Source organism: Cherax quadricarinatus, unplaced genomic scaffold (assembly GCF_038502225.1).
Source record: "Cherax quadricarinatus isolate ZL_2023a unplaced genomic scaffold, ASM3850222v1 Contig1580, whole genome shotgun sequence".
Classification (NCBI taxonomy): domain Eukaryota; kingdom Metazoa; phylum Arthropoda; class Malacostraca; order Decapoda; family Parastacidae; genus Cherax; species Cherax quadricarinatus.
In genome coordinates, this window is record NW_027196606.1 from 29,460 (window position 1) to 53,170 (window position 23,711).

The 23,711-nt window shown below is 49.6% G+C and overlaps 1 protein-coding gene across 1 annotated transcript; it reads left to right on the plus strand.

Moving 5' to 3' along the window:
• Positions 1 to 5,657: 5,657 nt before the first annotated feature.
• Positions 5,658 to 23,475, plus strand: LOC128692378 (uncharacterized). The gene is made up of 9 exons (XM_053781530.2): positions 5,658 to 5,796; positions 6,955 to 7,036; positions 7,431 to 7,603; positions 7,758 to 7,919; positions 8,044 to 8,135; positions 11,716 to 11,857; positions 12,102 to 12,233; positions 15,077 to 15,249; positions 23,155 to 23,475. The coding sequence occupies exons 2-9, from the start codon at positions 6,955 to 6,957 to the stop codon at positions 23,258 to 23,260; spliced, it is 1,062 nt and encodes a 353-aa protein (XP_053637505.1). The 5' UTR covers positions 5,658 to 5,796; the 3' UTR covers positions 23,261 to 23,475.
• The last annotated feature ends 236 nt before the right edge of the window (positions 23,476 to 23,711 follow it).

Genomic DNA, 23,711 nt, shown 5'->3' on the forward strand with positions numbered 1-23,711 from the left:
TCTGGGAGTGTTGTCAACAGCAACACCAGGACACTGTCCACGTCTGGGAGTGTTGTCAACAGCATCACCAGGACACTGTCCACGTCTGGGAGTGTTGTCAACAGCAACACCAGGACACTGTCCACGTCTGGGAGTGTTGTCAACAGCATCACCAGGACACTGTCCACGTCTGGGAGTGTTGTCAACAGCAACACCAGGACACTGTCCACGTCTGGGAGTGTTGTCAACAGCATCACCATGACACTGTCCACGTCTGGGAGTGTTGTCAACAGCATCACCAGGACACTGTCCACGTCTGGGAGTGTTGTCAACAGCAACACCAGGACACTGTCCACGTCTGGGAGTGTTGTCAACAGCAACACCAGGACACTGTCCACGTCTGGGAGTGTTGTCAACAGCAACACCAGGACACTGTCCACGTCTGGGAGTGTTGTCAACAGCATCACCATGACACTGTCCACGTCTGGGAGTGTTGTCAACAGCATCACCAGGACACTGTCCACGTCTGGGAGTGTTGTCAACAGCATCACCATGACACTGTCCACGTCTGGGAGTGTTGTCAACAGCATCACCAGGACACTGTCCACGTCTGGGAGTGTTGTCAACAGCATCACCAGGACACTGTCCACGTCTGGGAGTGTTGTCAACAGCATCACCAGGACACTGTCCACGTCTGGGAGTGTTGTCAGCAGCAACACCATGACACTGTCCACGTCTGGGAGTGTTGTCAACAGCATCACCAGGACACTGTCCACGTCTGGGAGTGTTGTCAGCAGCAACACCAGGACACTGTCCACGTCTGGGAGTGTTGTCAACAGCAACACCAGGACACTGTCCACGTCTGGGAGTGTTGTTAACAGCATCACCAGGACACTGTCCACGTCTGGGAGTGTTGTCAACAGCAACACCAGGACACTGTCCACGTCTGGGAGTGTTGTTAACAGCATCACCAGGACACTGTCCACGTCTGGGAGTGTTGTCAACAGCAACACCATGACACTGTCCACGTCTGGGAGTGTTGTCAACAGCAACACCAGGACACTGTCCACTTCTGGGAGTGTTGTCAACAGCAACACCATGACACTGTCCACGTCTGGGAGTGTTGTCAACAGCAACACCAGGACACTGTCCACGTCTGGGAGTGTTGTCAACAGCAACACCAGGACACTGTCCACGTCTGGGAGTGTTGTCAACAGCAACACCAGGACACTGTCCACGTCTGGGAGTGTTGTCAACAGCAACACCATGACACTGTCCACGTCTGGGAGTGTTGTTAACAGCAACACCAGGACACTGTCCACGTCTGGGAGTGTTGTCAACAGCAACACCATGACACTGTCCACGTCTGGGAGTGTTGTTAACAGCAACACCAGGACACTGTCCACGTCTGGGAGTGTTGTCAACAGCAACACCAGGACACTGTCCACGTCTGGGAGTGTTGTCAACAGCAACACCATGACACTGTCCACGTCTGGGAGTGTTGTTAACAGCAACACCATGACACTGTCCACGTCTGGGAGTGTTGTTAACAGCATCACCAGGACACTGTCCACGTCTGGGAGTGTTGTCAACAGCAACACCAGGACACTGTCCACGTCTGGGAGTGTTGTCAACAGCAACACCATGACACTGTCCACGTCTGGGAGTGTTGTTAACAGCAACACCAGGACACTGTCCACGTCTGGGAGTGTTGTCAACAGCAACACCATGACACTGTCCACGTCTGGGAGTGTTGTCAACAGCAACACCAGGACACTGTCCACTTCTGGGAGTGTTGTCAACAGCAACACCATGACACTGTCCACGTCTGGGAGTGTTGTCAACAGCAACACCAGGACACTGTCCACGTCTGGGAGTGTTGTCAACAGCAACACCAGGACACTGTCCACGTCTGGGAGTGTTGTCAACAGCAACACCAGGACACTGTCCACGTCTGGGAGTGTTGTCAACAGCAACACCATGACACTGTCCACGTCTGGGAGTGTTGTTAACAGCAACACCAGGACACTGTCCACGTCTGGGAGTGTTGTCAACAGCATCACCAGGACACTGTCCACGTCTGGGAGTGTTGTCAACAGCAACACCATGACACTGTCCACGTCTGGGAGTGTTGTTAACAGCAACACCATGACACTGTCCACGTCTGGGAGTGTTGTCAACAGCAACACCATGACACTGTCCACGTCTGGGAGTGTTGTCAACAGCAACACCAGGACACTGTCCACGTCTGGGAGTGTTGTCAACAGCATCACCAGGACACTGTCCACGTCTGGGAGTGTTGTCAACAGCAACACCATGACACTGTCCACGTCTGGGAGTGTTGTCAACAGCATCACCAGGACACTGTCCACGTCTGGGAGTGTTGTCAACAGCATCACCAGGACACTGTCCACGTCTGGGAGTGTTGTCAACAGCAACACCATGACACTGTCCACGTCTGGGAGTGTTGTTAACAGCAACACCAGGACACTGTCCACGTCTGGGAGTGTTGTCAACAGCAACACCAGGACACTGTCCACGTCTGGGAGTGTTGTCAACAGCAACACCATGACACTGTCCACGTCTGGGAGTGTTGTCAACAGCATCACCAGGACACTGTCCACGTCTGGGAGTGTTGTCAACAGCATCACCAGGACACTGTCCACGTCTGGGAGTGTTGTCAACAGCAACACCAGGACACTGTCCACGTCTGGGAGTGTTGTCAACAGCAACACCATGACACTGTCCACGTCTGGGAGTGTTGTTAACAGCAACACCATGACACTGTCCACGTCTGGGAGTGTTGTTAACAGCATCACCAGGACACTGTCCACGTCTGGGAGTGTTGTCAGCAGCAACACCATGACACTGTCCACGTCTGGGAGTGTTGTCAACAGCATCACCAGGACACTGTCCACGTCTGGGAGTGTTGTCAGCAGCAACACCAGGACACTGTCCACGTCTGGGAGTGTTGTCAACAGCAACACCAGGACACTGTCCACGTCTGGGAGTGTTGTTAACAGCATCACCAGGACACTGTCCACGTCTGGGAGTGTTGTCAACAGCAACACCAGGACACTGTCCACGTCTGGGAGTGTTGTTAACAGCATCACCAGGACACTGTCCACGTCTGGGAGTGTTGTCAACAGCAACACCATGACACTGTCCACGTCTGGGAGTGTTGTCAACAGCATCACCAGGACACTGTCCACTTCTGGGAGTGTTGTCAACAGCAACACCATGACACTGTCCACGTCTGGGAGTGTTGTCAACAGCAACACCAGGACACTGTCCACGTCTGGGAGTGTTGTCAACAGCAACACCAGGACACTGTCCACGTCTGGGAGTGTTGTCAACAGCAACACCAGGACACTGTCCACGTCTGGGAGTGTTGTCAACAGCAACACCATGACACTGTCCACGTCTGGGAGTGTTGTTAACAGCAACACCAGGACACTGTCCACGTCTGGGAGTGTTGTCAACAGCAACACCATGACACTGTCCACGTCTGGGAGTGTTGTTAACAGCAACACCAGGACACTGTCCACGTCTGGGAGTGTTGTCAACAGCAACACCAGGACACTGTCCACGTCTGGGAGTGTTGTCAACAGCAACACCATGACACTGTCCACGTCTGGGAGTGTTGTTAACAGCAACACCATGACACTGTCCACGTCTGGGAGTGTTGTTAACAGCATCACCAGGACACTGTCCACGTCTGGGAGTGTTGTCAACAGCAACACCAGGACACTGTCCACGTCTGGGAGTGTTGTCAACAGCAACACCATGACACTGTCCACGTCTGGGAGTGTTGTTAACAGCAACACCAGGACACTGTCCACGTCTGGGAGTGTTGTCAACAGCAACACCATGACACTGTCCACGTCTGGGAGTGTTGTCAACAGCAACACCAGGACACTGTCCACTTCTGGGAGTGTTGTCAACAGCAACACCATGACACTGTCCACGTCTGGGAGTGTTGTCAACAGCAACACCAGGACACTGTCCACGTCTGGGAGTGTTGTCAACAGCAACACCAGGACACTGTCCACGTCTGGGAGTGTTGTCAACAGCAACACCAGGACACTGTCCACGTCTGGGAGTGTTGTCAACAGCAACACCATGACACTGTCCACGTCTGGGAGTGTTGTTAACAGCAACACCAGGACACTGTCCACGTCTGGGAGTGTTGTCAACAGCATCACCAGGACACTGTCCACGTCTGGGAGTGTTGTCAACAGCAACACCATGACACTGTCCACGTCTGGGAGTGTTGTTAACAGCAACACCATGACACTGTCCACGTCTGGGAGTGTTGTCAACAGCAACACCATGACACTGTCCACGTCTGGGAGTGTTGTCAACAGCAACACCAGGACACTGTCCACGTCTGGGAGTGTTGTCAACAGCATCACCAGGACACTGTCCACGTCTGGGAGTGTTGTCAACAGCAACACCATGACACTGTCCACGTCTGGGAGTGTTGTCAACAGCAACAACAGGACACTGTCCACGTCTGGGAGTGTTGTCAACAGCATCACCAGGACACTGTCCACGTCTGGGAGTGTTGTCAACAGCAACACCATGACACTGTCCACGTCTGGGAGTGTTGTTAACAGCAACACCAGGACACTGTCCACGTCTGGGAGTGTTGTCAACAGCAACACCAGGACACTGTCCACGTCTGGGAGTGTTGTCAACAGCAACACCAGGACACTGTCCACGTCTGGGAGTGTTGTTAACAGCAACACCAGGACACTGTCCACGTCTGGGAGTGTTGTCAACAGCAACACCAGGACACTGTCCACGTCTGGGAGTGTTGTCAACAGCATCACCAGGACACTGTCCACGTCTGGGAGTGTTGTCAACAGCATCACCATGACACTGTCCACGTCTGGGAGTGTTGTCAACAGCAACACCAGGACACTGTCCACGTCTGGGAGTGTTGTTAACAGCAACACCATGACACTGTCCACGTCTGGGAGTGTTGTCAACAGCAACACCAGGACACTGTCCACGTCTGGGAGTGTTGTTAACAGCAACACCAGGACACTGTCCACGTCTGGGAGTGTTGTCAACAGCAACACCATGACACTGTCCACGTCTGGGAGTGTTGTCAACAGCAACACCATGACAGATAATGTTGATCGTAAGTCAGGGAACCTAAATATACAAATATTTTAGTTGCTAATATTCTTATTAGCTACGTCTCCAGGTCGCTAAAATTTCCATTCACAAATTATTTTGTATCGTCGTTTTTCATCATTTTAAGATACATTTAAGGAAAGAAAAAACTCACATGAAAAAAATGTACGATCGAAACTTTTAGAGAAATTAACATGGGTGTCTTAACTGAAACTGAGCGTTACTTTATGGATTGAAAAAAATGAACTGTGTAAATGGCTGCGGGAAAAACCGTCAAGGTTGCAATAAATTGCTGAACATAAACCAAAAATCACGAAAACCTTATTCAAAAAAAGAGTAGAAAATCATATTACAAGAAAAACTATAATTACTTTTAAATAACAATAATAATATTATTTTTATTATTGTCAACAGTAAATGCCACAATAAACCAGTATTAATGACAAAATTAATAAAAACAGGAATAGAAACAGTAATAATAATGATAATAATAATAAAGAGTGGTGACAGAGGGAGGGAACACCCCCTTGTTACGCCACACAGTGTACACACAACACTCCACAGTGCCTGGTATGAGTGCGTGGCACTGGTAGTGCCTCTTCGACCTTCACTCAGCCAGTAACTCACACTGTCCCGGGTATTCCAACGTGCCGGTACTCTGCAATCTTGAAGGTAATGTTGACATGTTGCACCAGTGCTTAAAATATTACTTCCTAGTAACCTACCAGTGTAAATTTCGACGCAAATTATGTTAATATAATCTCTGATTATTGCATAAACAAATTAGCCAAGACTGGTTTAACTGAGTTTTCTATAGAAATTCCGTTATTATATATTTTATATTTCTCCTTAATTTAAAAGACATATTCTTTAATCTAGTTCGGCAAAATATGTCTGGAAATTGATAAAGATTAATCACATTTCCATTTTAGGAAGTTACATTTTCACTCGGTTTTCGAAATACACAAGATACATTTGAAAAATTTTGGGTCTGGGACCTTGGTCACTCATGAGTGTACGCACTCGTGTCCCTTCATCTACTTAACCTCCTTAAAATCCCAAAGATCACTCGTCAAATTTCATTTCGAATATGCCTGCTAGATGATCAAGCCTCCACTTGTAAAACCCTCCTTCACACTATCCAAACTCCGTCTTAGGCACCTCCTATCCTTATTTTTTTTCTTCCACCCTAGACTTATGTACTCTGTTATACATACGTCTTTCTCTACCCTTTCCACAAGAAAAAATAAGATCGTGACAACTTCCTCTCCGCCAAATGAATAGATCTTTCCTCAAAATAAGTACGTAAAGCAAACACGGACAGATCGAACGAAATTGTCCCAAACTCAGTCCTACTCCAGCCACTTTCCATCAACCTGCCGCCTGTGCTGGTGATGCATCAATGTGACAGCAACATTACCTACGTCATCAACCTGCCACCTGTGCTGGTGATGCATCAATGTGACAGCAACATTACCTACGTCATCAACCTGCCACCTGTGCTGGTGATGCATCAATGTGACAGCAACACCTACGTCATCAATCTGCCGCCTGTGCTGGTGATGCATCAATGTGACAGCAACACTACCTACGTCATCAGGCGTAGCTCCAAATCCTCGAATCAAAAGAGCTACACCAGCATCCCATCCCTTGAAGTAGAGTGATAGGAGATATCAGTTCCTTATCTGAATTGTGTTGTAGCACGCGTATTCCCTAATCTATCCATCAGCTCACTCCTCTATCCATCTATCAGCCTGCCCATCTGTCCATCAGCCTGTTCAACAAGCCACCAGCTCCCTCACATTTCCATCTCTTTGTTACTCTCCACAGATGGAGCAGTCAACCTACGTAGAAGGCTTTCACGACCCTGAGGCTGTGAAAAAGATGGCGTATCGTCAACTTGGAAATACTGGTAAAATATTACTAACACTGGTAAGGTCTTGGCAACACTGGTCAGGTCTTGGCAGCGCTGGTAAGGTGATGGTGATACTGGTAAGGTTTTGACAACAGATGTAAGATCATGACTTTACAGAGATAAGGTCTTGGTAACAAATGCAAGGTCTTGACATCAGAAGTAAGTTCATGACAATATAAGTAAGGTCTTGACAACAGAAGTAAGGTCTTGACAACAGAAGTAAGGTCTTGACAACAGCAGTAAGGCCTTGACAACAGCAGTAAGGTCTTGACAACAGCAGTAAGGTCTTGACAACAGCAGTAAGGTCTTGACAACATGATGCCAACATTATTTGTTCACGCCTGAACTTCTTCCTGTCGTGGCTGTGTGGTAACTTCTTGTCCACCCTCAGACATGAAGGTGTCACTCATGTCCCTGGGAGGAGGGCCCCTGGGTGGGATATATGGCCACAACACCGAGAAGGAGTGCATCGAGACGGTACATCTGGCACTCAAGTCTGGCATTAACTACATTGATACGTCTCCCTTCTATGGCAACGGTCGCAGTGAAGAGATAATTGGGAAGGTGGGTGAAAGTGGGTGTGCGATAGGTGGGTGTGAAATAGATGGGAGATTAGGCATGAGAGAAGGATGGGTGGGTGAGAAAAAAGATAGGTGTCTCTCTCTAGCACTGCTGTCACTTACCCCATCTTTCCCTCACTGCTCTTCCTCCCGTGCAGGCGCTGAAGGGTGTCCCTCGGAGCTCCTACTACATCGCCACTAAGGTCGGACGCTACGAACTTGCAATAGAGCGAATGTTCGACTTCTCTGGCGAGAGAGTCGAAAAGAGCGTCGACAAGAGTCTGAAGCTGCTGGGACTTGACTACGTCGATGTTATCCAGGTGTGTGGTATTATCTGTGTGGATTACCTGTACGGGATTATCTGTACTGGATTAGCTGTGAGTGTTACTGTCGTATTAATGGACACTGTGATATCGCTGTGATAACACTGTTTGCACTCTTCAGGTGCACGATTTGGAGTTTGCTGATAACATTGACATTGTGCTGAAGGAGACGCTGCCAGCGCTGCAGAAGGTGGTAAAGCAGGGTAAAGCAAGGTAGGGAGAGAGAGAGAGAGAGAGAATATTCGAAATTCAGTACTTGTACTTGAAACACTGAGCGTTTTACATTTGGTTTCACTTTAACTCGACTATCACCAAATGCTATATAAGCAGAATAACAAAATATAACACTATCCGGCTACTCCAGGTACCCCCTCCCCCTCATACCGACCGTCCACTGTTACACTGAGAAGAGTTGTATCTCACACTGTGCAGAGGATTCACTCCTGCAAGCTGCACGACCTAGCATCACTGTAGCCAGCTGCACGACCTAGCATCACTGTAGCCAGCTGCACGACCTAGCATCACTGTAGCCAGCTGAACGACCTAGCATCACTGTAGCCAGCTGCACGACCTAGCATCACTGTAGCCACCTGCACAACCTAGCATCACTGTAGCCACCTGCACGACCTAGCATCACTGTAGCCACCTGCACAACCTAGCATCACTGTAGCCAGATGCACGGCCTAGCATCACTGTAGCCACCTGCACGACCTAGCATCACTGTAGCCACCTGCACGACCTAGCATCACTGTAGCCAGCTGCACGACCTAGCATCACTGTAGCCACCTGCACGACCTAGCATCACTGTAGCCACCTGCACAACCTAGCATCACTGTAGCCACCTGCACAACCTAGCATCACTGTAGCCAGATGCACGGCCTAGCATCACTGTAGCCAGCTGCAAGACCTAGCATCACTGTAGCCACCTGCACGACCTAGCATCACTGTAGCCAGCTGCACGGCCTAACATCACTGTAGCCACCTGCACGACCTAGCATCACTGTAGCCAGCTGCACGGTCTAGCATCACTGTAGTCACCAGCACGACCTAGCATCACTGTAACCAGCTGCACGGCCTAGCATCACTGCAGCCAGCTGCACGACCTAGCATCACTGTAGCCAGGTGCACGGCCTAGCATCACTGTAGCCAGCTGCACGACCTAGCATCACTGTAGCCAGCTGCACGGCCTAGCATCACTGTAGCCAGCTGCACGAGCTAGCATCACTGTAGCCAGCTGCACGGCCTAGCATCACTGTAGCCAGCTACAAGACCTAACATCACTGTAGGCACCTGCACGACCTTGCATCACTGTAGCCAGCTGCACGGCCTAGCATCACTGTAGCCAGCTGCACGACGTAGCATCACTTTAGCCAGCTGCACGGACTAGCATCACTGCAGCCAGCTGCACGACCTAGCATCACTGTAGCCAGGTGCACGGCCTAGCATCACTGTAGCCAGCTGCACGACCTAGCATCACTGTAGCCAGCTGCACGGCCTAGCATCACTGTAGCCAGCTGCACGAGCTAGCATCACTGTAGCCAGCTGCACGGCCTAGCATCACTGTAGCCAGCTGCAAGACCTAACATCACTGTAGGCACCTGCACGACCTTGCATCACTGTAGCCAGCTGCACGGCCTAGCATCACTGTAGCCAGCTGCACAACGTAGCATCACTTTAGCCAGCTGCACGGCCTAGCATCGCTGTAGCCAGCTGCAAGACCTAGCATCACTGTAGCCACCTGCACGACCTAGAATCACTGTAGCCCGCTGCACGGCCTAGCATCACTGTAGCCAGCTGCACGACCTAGAATCACTGTAGCCAGCTGCACCACCTAACATCACTGTAGCCAGCTGCACTACCTAGCATCACTGTAGCCAGCTGCACGACCTAGCATCGCTGTAGCCAGTTGCACGACCTAGCATCACTGTAGCCAGCTGAACGACATAGCATTACTGTAGCCAGCTGCACGACATAGCATCACTGTAGCCAGCTGCACGACATAACATCACTGCAGCCAGCTGCACGACGTAGCATCACTGTAGCCAGCTGCACGACATAGCATCACTGTAGCCAGCTGCACAACATATCATCACTGTAGCCAGCTGCACGACCTAGCATCACTGTAGCCAGCTGCACGACCTAACATCACTGTAGCCAGCTGCACGACCTAGCATCACTGTAGCAAGCTGCATGACCTAACATCACTGTAGCCAGATGTACGGCCTAGCATCACTGTACCCAGCTGCACGACCTAACATCACTGTACCCAGCTGCACGACCTAACATCACTGTAGCCAGCTGCACGACCTAACATCACTGTAGCAAGCTGCATGATCTAACATCACTGTAGCCAGATGCACGACCTAGCATCACTGTAGCCAGCTGCACGACCTAACATCACTGTAGCCAGCTGCACGACCTAGCATCACTGTAGCCAGCTGCTCGGCCTAGCATCACTGTAGCAAGCTACATGACGTAACATCACTGTAGCCACCTGCACGACCTAGCATCACTGTATCCAGCTGCACGACCTAGCATCACTGAAGCAAGCTGCATGACCTAACATAGCTGTAGCCAGCTGCACGACCTAACATCACTGTAGCCAGCTGCACGACCTAGCATCACTGTAGCCAGTTGTACGGCCTAGCATCACTGTAGCAAGCTGCACGACCTAGCATCACTGTAGCCAGCTGCACGACCTAACATCACTGTAGCAAGCTGCACGACCTAGCATCACTCTAGCCACCAGCACGACCTAGAATCACTGTAGTCAGCTGCACGACCTAGCATCACCGTAGCCAGCTGCACGACCTAGCATCACTGTAGCCAGCTGCATGACCTAACATCACTGTAGCCAACTGCACTACCTAGCATCACTATAGCCAGCTGCACGACCTAGCATCACTATAGCAAGCTGCACGACCTAGCATCACTGTAGCAAGCTGCACGACCTAGCATCACTGTAGCAAGCTGCACGACCTAGCATCACTGTAGCAAGCTGCATGACCTAACATCACTGTAGCCAACTGCACTACCTAGCATCACTATAGCCAGCTGCACGACCTAGCATCACTATAGCAAGCTGCACGACCTAGCATCACTGTAGCCAGCTGCACGACCTAGCATCACTGTAGCAAGCTGCACGACCTAACATCACTGTAGCAAGTCTCACGGTGCTGGACTGACTGAACAACACAGTCGCGCTCACATGTACGGTGTTATTTGTAACTTCACAATGTTGGCATATATTTCAACATATGTTGAAAGATGCCAATGTTTATAGCTGTAAACATTGTTTTTATAGATTGACTCCTAACTGGGGGTAAATTTGTTGCCTTCTATTTCAGAGAGATTATTTTTTTCTGGGATTTTTTGGAGGATTTAGCAATAAAGTATTTGCAAGAGTAAAGACCCGTAATATTTATTAGTGTCATTTAAAAAATGTTTTATTGTATAAAGTCAAATTTGAGCCTCAAATTTGGGATACGTACGTAATGTAGACATAGGAGAGCCCCGCTTTACAGCGTTTCGCTGTACGGCGTTTCGCTAATACAGCAGTCTTCAATTATAGCCATTCTTCACTTACTCAGACTTTCTTCAATAAATATATTCAACACTCACTATAAGGTAAGGGCGAAATTTTTTTAAAGTAAGTAATGTATGTCACCCTCATCAGTCAGGGTCACCAGTCACCCCTCATCCTCACCCGTTACCCTCACCCGTCACCCTCACCAGTCACCCCTCACCTGGAACCCCTCACCCGTCACTCTCACCCGTCACTCTTACCCGCCAGGTATATCGGTATCACAGGGTATCCCGTCTATCTCCTGAAGGAGGTGGTAGAGAAGTCTAATGTCAAGATTGACGTGGTCTTGAGCTACGCTCGCAACACCTTGCTAGATGACACCCTCAAGGAGTACATCCCATTCTTTCAAGTAAGTCTTGACTGCTCCTTCAAGGAGTACATCACCTTCCTTGACGACACTCTCAAGATTTACCTTAATTTTTGTGACAACCTATTTTTTTTAGCAGTCATGCACTCTGTATAATATACAAAAGTGTCACAAATTTCCACGAACGCCTCCACCGTTGAAATTTGATTTCTGTAATGTTACTGGAAATGTGGCAAGGCACGATTTTGGACATGTGATAACATATGTGTGTGTGGCACTGTCACAGTCTCGAGGCATCGGTGTGATCAACGCGGCCGCAGTGGCAATGGGCATCCTGTGCCACGGAAATGTTATCAGCTGGCACCCTGCTCCTCAAGACATCAGGGAAGCGTGTAGGAAGGCAGCGCAACACTGCAAGGTGAGTCCTCAGCACCTCATGAAGCAGCAGTGCAGATATGTCTGTTCTCTCTCTCTCTCTCTCTCTCTCTCTCTCTCTCTCTCTCTCTCTCTCTCTCTCTCTCTCTCTCTCTCTCTGTCCCCTCGCACACACACAACATTCAAAGCACAGCTGTTCCTCGCCCTCCATACCAAACAGCGCAAGTGTAGCTTACACATACACACACGGCCAGGAGCTATGACTCAACCCCTTCAATCATAATTGAGTACATACACACACATACGTAACTACACAAACGCACACACAAATGCACACACACACACACACACACACACACACACACACACACACACACACACACACACACACACACACACACACACACACACACACACACACACACACACATGGTTTCAGGGACGGGAAATCCTGTGTCACAAACCTACTGGAGTTCTATGACATGGTGACAGCAGTAAGACAAGAGAGAGAGGGGTGGGTGGATTGCATTTTCTTGGACTGCAAGAAGGCGTTTGACACAGTTCCACACAAGAGATTGGTGCAAAAACTGGAGGACCAAGCAGGGATAACAGGGAAGGCACTACAATGGATCAGGGAATACTTGTCAGGAAGACAGCAGCGAGTCATGGTACGTGGCGAGGTGTCAGAGTGGGCACCTGTGACCCGCAGGGGTCAGTCCTAGGACCAGTGCTGTTTCTGGTATTTGTGAACGACATGACGGAAGGAATAGACTCTGAGGTGTCCCTGTTTGCAGATGACGTGAAGTTGATGAGAAGAATTCACTCGATCGAAGACCAGGCAGAACTACAAAGGGATCTGGACAGGCTGCAGACCTGGTCCAGCAATTGGCTCCTGGAGTTCAATCCCACCAAGTGCAAAGTCATGAAGATTGGGGAAGGGCAAAGAAGGCCGCAGACGGAGTACAGTCTAGGGGGTCAGAGACTACAAACCTCACTCAAGGAAAAAGATCTTGGGGTGAGTATAACACCAGGCACATCTCCTGAAGCGCACATCAACCAAATAACTGCTGCAGCATATGGGCGCCTAGCAAACCTCAGAACAGCATTCCGACATCTTAATAAGGAATCATTCAGGACCCTGTACACCGTGTACGTTAGGCCCATATTGGAGTATGCGGCACCAGTTTGGAACCCACACCTAGCCAAGCACGTGAAGAAACTAGAGAAAGTGCAAAGGTTTGCAACAAGACTAGTCCCAGAGCTAAGAGGTATGTCCTACGAGGAGAGGTTAAGGGAAATCAACCTGACGACACTGGAGGACATGAGAGATAGGGGGGACATGATAACGACATACAAAATACTGAGAGGAATTGACAAGGTGGACAAAGACAGGATGTTCCAGAGATTGGACACAGTAACAAGGGGACACAGTTGGAAGCTGAAGACACAGATGAATCACAGGGATGTTAGGAAGTATTTCTTCAGCCACAGAGTAGTCAGTAAGTGGAATAGTTTGGGAAGCGATGTAGTGGAGGCAGGATCCATACATAGCTTTAAGCAGAGGTATGATAAAGCTCACGGTTCAGGGAGAGTGACCTAGTAGCGATCAGTGAAGAGGCGGGGCCAGGAGCTCGGACTCGACATCCGCAACCTCAACTAGGTGAGTACAACTAGGTAACTAGGTGAGTACACACACACACACACACACACACACATAGGGGAATGTCCTATGAAGAAAGATTAAGGGAAATCGGCCTGACGACACTGGAGGACAGGAGGGTCAGGGGAGACATGATAACGACATATAAAATACTGCGTGGAATAGACAAGGTGGACAAAGACAGGATGTTCCAGGGAGGGGACACAGAAACAAGAGGCCACAATTGGAAGTTGAAGACACAAATGAGTCAGAGAGATATTAGGAAGTATTTCTTCAGTCATAGAGTTGTAAGGCAGTGGAATAGCCTAGAAAATGACGTAGTGGAGGCAGGAACCATACACAGTTTTAAGACGAGGTTTGATAAAGCTCATGGAGCGGGGAGAGAGAGGGCCTAGTAGCAACCGGTGAAGAGGCGGGGCCAGGAGCTAGGACTCGACCCCTGCAACCACAAATAGGTGAGTACACACACACACACACACATACACACACACACACACAGCGGTTTACTCAAACCTAACCTAACCTAGATTTAATCTCTCTTCCATAGAAAGAAGAAGACCTGGATGCTGGTGAAGGGTTCTTGATCCACTTAACTAGAACTACCCTTCCCCTCCTTGGATCAATCCAGACTGTCTTTCATTCCCCCAAGCATTGGTCAGTCCCTGATTACATCGACACCAGGTTGAGGGACTGATTACCTTAGACTCCTTCTGATCTTCACCATTCTTCTTTGTATAGGACTGATGAAGCCACTGTATGGCGAAACGTTTCCTCAGTAAAGATACACAAGTGTTGGGCATGTGTCTAATTTATCACCAATACCGATAAGTTGAAGAATAAGACATGTGCAATAGTATTTGGTTCGTTATAATGAAGACGTTTCGCCCACCAGTGATGTAATCGGTTGGGATGTAATCGATTGTGTAGTTTTAAAAATAAGTTCAACAGATACGTGAGTGGTGTGAGTTGGAACTGACTAGCATGGGCCAGTAGTCATGCTGCAGTGCTCCTTCTTCCTTGGTTCAGAAAGACACGGAAGCAAGAACTAGGACATATTTATTAGAAAGCGTTTCAGTCCTGGGACCTTGATCACCTGATCAAGGTCCCAGGACCGAAACGTTATCTATTAAAATGTCCAAGTGTTAACTCAAGTATTTCTCTAAATCAATTTGTGGGTATCAATTATCAATGTATATGTCCTTTCTTGTGTTGTGGTGCTCCTGCAGGAGTCTGGGGTTGACCTGGGTCGCCTGGCGGTGCGACACTCCCTGCTGATGGAGGGTGTGGTCACTCACCTCCTGGGCTGCATCAACGTAGACGTCCTTCGCAAGAACCTTGACAGTGTTATCAATCCTCTCACGCCCAAAGAGGAGCAGGTCAACAAGGAGGTGAAGGAGAGGTGAGTGCTTTGGGGGGGAGTCTTGTTAGACGAGTCCTGGGGGAAATCTTGTTAGGTGAGTGCTGCGGGGGTCTTGTTAGGTGAATGCTGGGGGGGGTCTTGTGAGGTGAGTGCTGGGGTCTTGTTAGGTGAGTGCTGCGGGGGTCTTGTTAGGTGAGTGCTGGGGGGGTCTTGTGAGGTGAATGCTGTGGGGAGTCTTGTTAAGTGAGTGCTGGGGTCTTGTTAGGTGAGTGCTGGGGTCTTGTTAGGTGAGTGCTGGGGTCTTGTGAGGTGAGTGCTGGGGTCTTGTTAGGTGAGTGCTGGGAGTCTTGTTAGGTGAGTGCTGGGGTCTTGTTAGGTGAGTGCTGGGGTCTTGTTAGGTGAGTGCTGGGGTCTTGTTAGGTGAGTGCTGGGGTCTTTTGAGGTGAGTGCTGGGGTCTTGTTGGTGAGTACTGGGGTGTCTTATTAGGTGAGTGCTGGGGTGGTCTTGTGAGGTGAATGCTGGGGTCTTGTTAGGTCAGTGCTGGGGTCTTGTTAGGTGAGTGCTGGGGTCTTGTTAGGTGAGTGCTGAGGTCTTGTTAGGTGAGTGCTGGGGTCTTGTTAGGTGAGTGCTGGGGGTCTTATTAGGTGAGTGCTGGGGTCTTGTTAGGTTAGTGCTGGGGTCTTGTTAGGTGAGTGCTGGGGTCTTGTTAGGTGAGTGCTGGGGTCTTGTTAGGTGAGTGCTGGGGGTGTTATTAGGTGAAAGCTGGGGTCTTATTAATAAGTGCTGGGGTTTTGTTAGGTGACTGCTGGGGGTCTTGTGAGGTGAGTGCTGTGGTCTTGTTAGGTGAGTGCTGGGGTCTTGTTAGGTGAGTGCTGGGGGTCTTATTAGGTGAAAGCTGGGGTCTTATTAATAAGTGCTGGGGTCTTGTTAGGTGACTGCTGAGGGTCTTGTGAGGTAAGTGCTGTGGTCTTGTTAGGTGAGTGCTGGGGTCTTGTTAGGTGAGTGCTGGGGTCTTGTTAGGTGAGTGCTGGGGTCTTGTTAGGTGAGTGCTGGGGGTCTTATTAGGTGAGTGCTGGGGGTCCTGTGAGGTGAGTGCTGGGGTCTTGTGAGGTGAGTGCTGGGGTCTTGTTAGGTGAGTGCTGGGGTCTTGTTAGATGAGTGCTGGGGGTCTTATTAGGTGAGTGCTGGGGGTCTTGTGAGGTGAGTGCTGGGGTCTTGCGAGGTGAGTGCTGGGGTCTTATTAGGTGAGTGCTGGGGTCTTGTTAGGTTAGTGCTGGGGTCTTGTTAGGTGAGTGCTGAGGTCTTGTTAGGTGAGTGCTGGGGTCTTGTTAGGTGAGTGCTGGGGGTGTTATTAGGTGAAAGCTGGGGTCTTATTAATAAGTGCTGGGGTTTTGTTAGGTGACTGCTGGGGGTCTTGTGAGGTGAGTGCTGTGGTCTTGTTAGGTGAGTGCTGGGGTCTTGTTAGGTGAGTGCTGGGGGTCTTATTAGGTGAAAGCTGGGGTCTTATTAATAAGTGCTGGGGTCTTGTTAGGTGACTGCTGAGGGTCTTGTGAGGTAAGTGCTGTGGTCTTGTTAGGTGAGTGCTGGGGTCTTGTTAGGTGAGTGCTGGGGTCTTGTTAGGTGAGTGCTGGGGTCTTGTTAGGTGAGTGCTGGGGGTCTTATTAGGTGAGTGCTGGGGGTCCTGTGAGGTGAGTGCTGGGGTCTTGTGAGGTGAGTGCTGGGGTCTTGTTAGGTGAGTGCTGGGGTCTTGTTAGATGAGTGCTGGGGGTCTTATTAGGTGAGTGCTGGGGGTCTTGTGAGGTGAGTGCTGGGGTCTTGCGAGGTGAGTGCTGGGGTCTTATTAGGTGAGTGCTGGGGTCTTGTTAGGTGAGTGCTGGGGGTCTTATTAGGTGGGTGCTGGGGTCTTATTACGTGAGCGCTGGGGTCTTTTTAGGTGAGTGCTGGGGTCTTGTTAGGTTAGTGCTGGGGTCTTGTTAGGTGAGTGCTGGGGTCTTGTTAGGTGAGTGCTGGGGTCTTGTTAGGTGAGTGCTGGGGGTGTTATTAGGTGAAAGCTGGGGTCTTATTAATAAGTGCTGGGGTCTTGTTAGGTGACTGCTGGGGGTCTTGTGAGGTGAGTGCTGTGGTCTTGTTAGGTGAGTGCTGGGGTCTTGTTAGGTGAGTGCTGGGGGTCTTATTAGGTGAAAGCTGGGGTCTTATTAATAAGTGCTGGGGTCTTGTTAGGTGACTGCTGAGGGTCTTGTGAGGTGAGTGCTGTGGTCTTGTTAGGTGAGTGCTGGGGTCTTGTTAGGTGAGTGCTGGGGTCTTGTTAGGTGAGTGCTGGGGTCTTGTTAGGTGAGTGCTGGGGGTCTTATTAGGTGAGTGCTGGGGGTCCTGTGAGGTGAGTGCTGGGGTCTTGTGAGGTGAGTGCTGGGGTCTTGTTAGGTGAGTGCTGGGGTCTTGTTAGATGAGTGCTGGGGGTCTTATTAGGTGAGTGCTGGGGGTCTTGTGAGGTGAGTGCTGGGGTCTTGCGAGGTGAGTGCTGGGGTCTTATTAGGTGAGTGCTGGGGTCTTGTTAGGTGAGTGCTGGGGGTCTTATTAGGTGGGTGCTGGGGTCTTATTAGGTGAGCGCTGGGGTCTTTTTAGGTGAGTGCTGGGGGTCCTGTGAGGTGAATGCTGGGGTCTTGTTAGGTGAGTGCTGGGGGTCTTATTAGGTGAGTGCTGGGGGTCTTATTAGGTGAGTGCTGGGGTCTTATTAGTAAGTGCTGGGGTCTTGTTAGGTGACTGCTGGGGGTCTTGTGAGGTGAGTGCTGGGGTCTTGTTAGGTGAGTGCTGGGGTCTTGTTAGGTGAGTGCTGGGGTCTTGTTAGGTGAGTGCTGGGGTCTTGTTAGGTGAGTGCTGGGGGTCTTATTAGGTGAGTGCTGGGGGTCTTGTGAGGTGAGTGCTGGGGTCTTGTGAGGTGAGTGCTGGGGGTCTTATTAGGTGAGTGCTGGGGTCTTGTTAGGTGAGTGCTGGGGGTGTTATTAGGTGAAAGCTGGGGTCTTATTAATAAGTGCTGGGGTCTTGTTAGGTGACTGCTGGGGGTCTTGTGAGGCGAGTGCTGTGGTCTTGTTAGGTGAGTGCTGGGGTCTTGTTAGGTGAGTGCTGGGGGTCTTATTAGGTGAAAGCTGGGGTCTTATTAATAAGTGCTGGGGTCTTGTTAGGTGACTGCTGAGGGTCTTGTGAGGTGAGTGCTGTGGTCTTGTTAGGTGAGTGCTGGGGTCTTGTTAGGTGAGTGCTGGGGTCTTGTTAGGTGAGTGCTGGGGTCTTGTTAGGTGAGTGCTGGGGGTCTTATTAGGTGAGTGCTGGGGGTCCTGTGAGGTGAGTGCTGGGGTCTTGTGAGGTGAGTGCTGGGGGTCTTATTAGGTGAGTGCTGGGGTCTTGTTAGGTGAGTGCTGGGGGTGTTATTAGGTGAAAGCTGGGGTCTTATTAATAAGTGCTGGGGTCTTATTAGGTGACTGCTGGGGGTCTTGTGAGGCGAGTGCTGTGGTCTTGTTAGGTGAGTGCTGGGGTCTTGTTAGGTGAGTGCTGGGGGTCTTATTAGGTGAAAGCTGGGGTCTTATTAATAAGTGCTGGGGTCTTGTTAGGTGACTGCTGAGGGTCTTGTGAGGTGAGTGCTGTGGTCTTGTTAGGTGAGTGCTGGGGTCTTGTTAGGTGAGTGCTGGGGTCTTGTTAGGTGAGTGCTGGGGTCTTGTTAGGTGAGTGCTGGGGGTCTTATTAGGTGAGTGCTGGGGGTCCTGTGAGGTGAGTGCTGGGGTCTTGTGAGGTGAGTGCTGGGGTCTTGTTAGGTGAGTGCTGGGGTCTTGTTAGATGAGTGCTGGGGGTCTTATTAGGTGAGTGCTGGGGGTCTTGTGAGGTGAGTGCTGGGGTCTTGCGAGGTGAGTGCTGGGGTCTTATTAGGTGAGTGCTGGGGTCTTGTTAGGTGAGTGCTGGGGGTCTTATTAGGTGGGTGCTGGGGTCTTATTAGGTGAGCGCTGGGGTCTTTTTAGGTGAGTGCTGGGGTCTTGTTAGGTTAGTGCTGGGGTCTTGTTAGGTGAGTGCTGGGGTCTTGTTAGGTGAGTGCTGGGGTCTTGTTAGGTGAGTGCTGGGGGTGTTATTAGGTGAAAGCTGGGGTCTTATTAATAAGTGCTGGGGTCTTGTTAGGTGACTGCTGGGGGTCTTGTGAGGTGAGTGCTGTGGTCTTGTTAGGTGAGTGCTGGGGTCTTGTTAGGTGAGTGCTGGGGGTCTTATTAGGTGAAAGCTGGGGTCTTATTAATAAGTGCTGGGGTCTTGTTAGGTGACTGCTGAGGGTCTTGTGAGGTGAGTGCTGTGGTCTTGTTAGGTGAGTGCTGGGGTCTTGTTAGGTGAGTGCTGGGGTCTTGTTAGGTGAGTGCTGGGGTCTTGTTAGGTGAGTGCTGGGGGTCTTATTAGGTGAGTGCTGGGGGTCCTGTGAGGTGAGTGCTGGGGTCTTGTGAGGTGAGTGCTGGGGTCTTGTTAGGTGAGTGCTGGGGTCTTGTTAGATGAGTGCTGGGGGTCTTATTAGGTGAGTGCTGGGGGTCTTGTGAGGTGAGTGCTGGGGTCTTGCGAGGTGAGTGCTGGGGTCTTATTAGGTGAGTGCTGGGGTCTTGTTAGGTGAGTGCTGGGGGTCTTTTAAGGTGGGTGCTGGGGTCTTATTAGGTGAGCACTGGGGTCTTTTTTGGTGAGTGCTGGGGGTCCTGTGAGGTGAATGCTGGGGTCTTGTTAGGTGAGTGCTGGGGGTCTTATTAGGTGAGTGCTGGGGGTCTTATTAGGTGAGTGCTGGGGTCTTATTAGTAAGTGCTGGGGTCTTGTTAGGTGACTGCTGGGGGTCTTGTGAGGTGAGTGCTGGGGTCTTTTTAGGTGAGTGCTGGGGTCTTGTTAGGTGAGTGCTGGGGTCTTGTTAGGTGAGTGCTGGGGTCTTCTTAGGTGAGTGCTGGGGGTCTTATTAGGTGAGTGCTGGGGGTCTTGTGAGGTGAGTGCTGGGGTCTTGTGAGGTGAGTGCTGGGGGTCTTATTAGGTGAGTGCTGGGGTCTTGTTAGGTGAGCGCTGGGGTCTTTTTAGGTGAGTGCTGTGGGTCTTGTGAGGTGAGTGCTGGGGTCTTGTTAGGTGAGTGCTGGGGGTCTTATTAGGTGAGTGCTGGGGTCTTATTAGGTGAGTGCTGGGGTCTTTTTAGGTGAGTGCTGTGGTCTTGTTAGGTGAGTGCTGGGGTCTTTTGAGGTGAGTGCTGGGGGTCTTATTAGGTGAGTGATTGGGGTCTTATTAGGTGAGTGCTGGGGTCTTTTTAGGTGAGTGCTGGGGTCTTGTTAGGTGAGTGCTGGGGTCTTGTTAGGTGAGTGCTGGGGGTCTTATTAGGTGATTGCTGGGGGTCTTGTGAGGTGAGTGCTGGGGTCTTGTGAGGTGAGTGCTGTGGTCTTGTTAGGTGAGTGCTGGGGACTTGTTAGGTGAGTGCTGGGGTCTTTTTAGGTGAGTGCTGTGGTCTTGTTAGGTGAGTGCTGGGGACTTGTTAGGTGAGTGCTTGGGGTCTTATTAGGTGAGTGCTGTGGTCTTGTTAGGTGAGTGCTGGGGGTCTTATTAGGTGAGTGCTATATTTATATGTATATATATATATATATATATATATATATATATATATATATATATATATATATATATATATATATATATATATATATATACAGAACAGGCCACATGGGGATAGAAATCTTTAATTCAAGATCTTTCGCTCTCTCATGCATCGTCAGGAGCTATGCAAGGTAGAAGCGTCCCAGCATTGACACTCTCCTATCTTGCATTTCAGATAATTTTCCTCTTCTATCCGTTACTAGACTTCTAATACTGCATAGCTCCTGACGGCGCAGGGGCAAAGAGAAAGATCTTGAGCTAAAGGTTACCATCCCCATGTGGCTTGTTCTGCATTGTGGGTGTATTAAGAGATAGTAACATTGTATATAAATCAATGACGGGATCGGGATTCGAACACGCGGTCTGAAGTAACGCCACGGACTGGTAATTGCAGACCAGAGGATTGAATCTTCATCTCCACTGAACTGTCTCGTTTGTCCATTTACGATTTTTTCAGCAGAAATCCATGCAATATTTATTATAACAAATATCTTGATAGGTAATGATGTTCTCTTGATAAGTTGTTAGTGTTGAGTACAATGACCCACTCAGCAGGTACAATGACCCACTCAGCAGGTACAATGACCCACTCGGCAGGTACAATGACCCACTCAGCAGGTACAATGACCCACTCGGCAGGTACAATGACCCCCAAAGGGGGCAGTAAAGCAACAGCAAAGAACTACAGACCAATAGCACTAACATCCCATATCATAAAAATCTTTGAAAGGGTCCTAAGAAGCAAGATCACCACGCATCTAGAAACCCATCAGTTACACAACCCAGGGCAACATGGGTTTAGAACAGGTCGCTCCTGTCTGTCTCAACTATTGGATCACTACGACAAGGTCCTAAATGCACTAGAAGACAAAAAGAATGCAGATGTAATATATACAGACTTTGCAAAAGCCTTCGACAAGTGTGACCATGGCGTAATAGCGCACAAAATGCGTGCTAAAGGAATAACAGGAAAAGTCGGTCGATGGATCTATAATTTCCTCACTAACAGAACACAGAGAGTAGTCGTCAACAGAGTAAAGTCCGAGGCAGCTACGGTGAAAAGCTCTGTTCCACAAGGCACAGTACTCGCTCCCATCTTGTTCCTCATCCTTATATCCGACATAGACAAGGATGTCAGCCACAGCACCGTGTCTTCCTTTGCAGATGACACCCGAATCTGCATGACAGTGTCTTCCATTGCAGACACTGCAAAGCTCCAGGCAGACATCAACCAAATCTTTCAGTGGGCTGCAGAAAACAATATGAAGTTCAACGATGAGAAATTTCAATTACTCAGATATGGTAAACATGAGGAAATTAAATCTTCATCAGAGTACAAAACAAATTCTGGCCACAAAATAGAGCGAAACACCAACGTCAAAGACCTGGGAGTGATCATGTCGGAGGATCTCACCTTCAAGGACCATAACATTGTATCAATCGCATCTGCTAGAAAAATGACAGGATGGATAATGAGAACCTTCAAAACTAGGGAGGCCAAGCCCATGATGACACTCTTCAGGTCACTTGTTCTATCTAGGCTGGAATATTGCTGCACACTAACAGCACCTTTCAAGGCAGGTGAAATTGCCGACCTAGAAAATGTACAGAGAACTTTCACGGCGCGCATAACGGAGATAAAACACCTCAATTATTGGGAGCGCTTGAGGTTCCTAAACCTGTATTCCCTGGAACGCAGGAGGGAGAGATACATGATTATATACACCTGGAAAATCCTAGAGGGACTAGTACCGAACTTGCACACGAAAATCACCCACTACGAAAGCAAAAGACTTGGCAGACGATGCACCATCCCCCCAATGAAAAGCAGGGGTGTCACTAGCACGTTAAGAGACCATACAATAAGTGTCAGGGGCCCGAGACTGTTCAACTGCCTCCCAGCACACATAAGGGGGATTACCAACAGACCCCTGGCAGTCTTCAAGCTGGCACTGGACAAGCACCTAAAGTCAGTTCCGGATCAGCCGGGCTGTGGCTCGTATGTTGGTTTGCGTGCAGCCAGCAGCAACAGCCTGGTTGATCAGGCTCTGGTCCACCAGGAGGCCTGGTCTCAGACCGGGCCGCGGGGGCGTTGACCCCCGGAACTCTCTCCAGGTAAACTCCAGGTAAACTCCAGGTACAATGACCCACTCAGCAGGTACAACGACCCACTCAGCAGGTACAACGACCCACTCAGCAGGTACAACGACCCACTCAGCAGGTACAGTGACCCACTCAGCAGATACAACAACCCACTCAACGAGAGAATTGTAACCCCGTGAGACTTAATGTTGACATCCTCCCACCAGGTTCTTCCAGCCGCTGACTCATAAGCACTGGGAGGGGGTCGAGCCAGTCAAGTTCCGGCAGCAGTTACAAGAACTCCGTGGCCAACAACCAAAGGAACAACGCTAACCTACCCAACCAAAAGACTTTTGGGGGGTTAACGTTGAAGATTATAATGTTTACACACACAAAAGAGGTGTTGTATATCCTCCTTGGTTATAAAATTCACCCAGCATGTTCTTCGTGTGTAAGATATTCATTATTCCAAAAAAAATGACATGTATTTTGCATTTATCCTCCATTAAAATGAAATTTTATGTGAAATAAAATACATACCAACGAAACGTGGCTGATATTTTTTTGCTTATCATGTCTAAAAATGAGTATCTTTAAGATTATGTTTCAGTGGGAAGGTACGTGTTTTTCTCTTCCTATATATAAACACTCCATGGTACTCTAGCCTCTGTTTACATCAATATCTACGAAAGTCGTGTGATTAAGTCTAGCTCAGACACAGTGTACAGCTGTGTCTATAAATTTCCCTGCAGCACTTGTGCTGTCTTCTTGTAACACACACCAT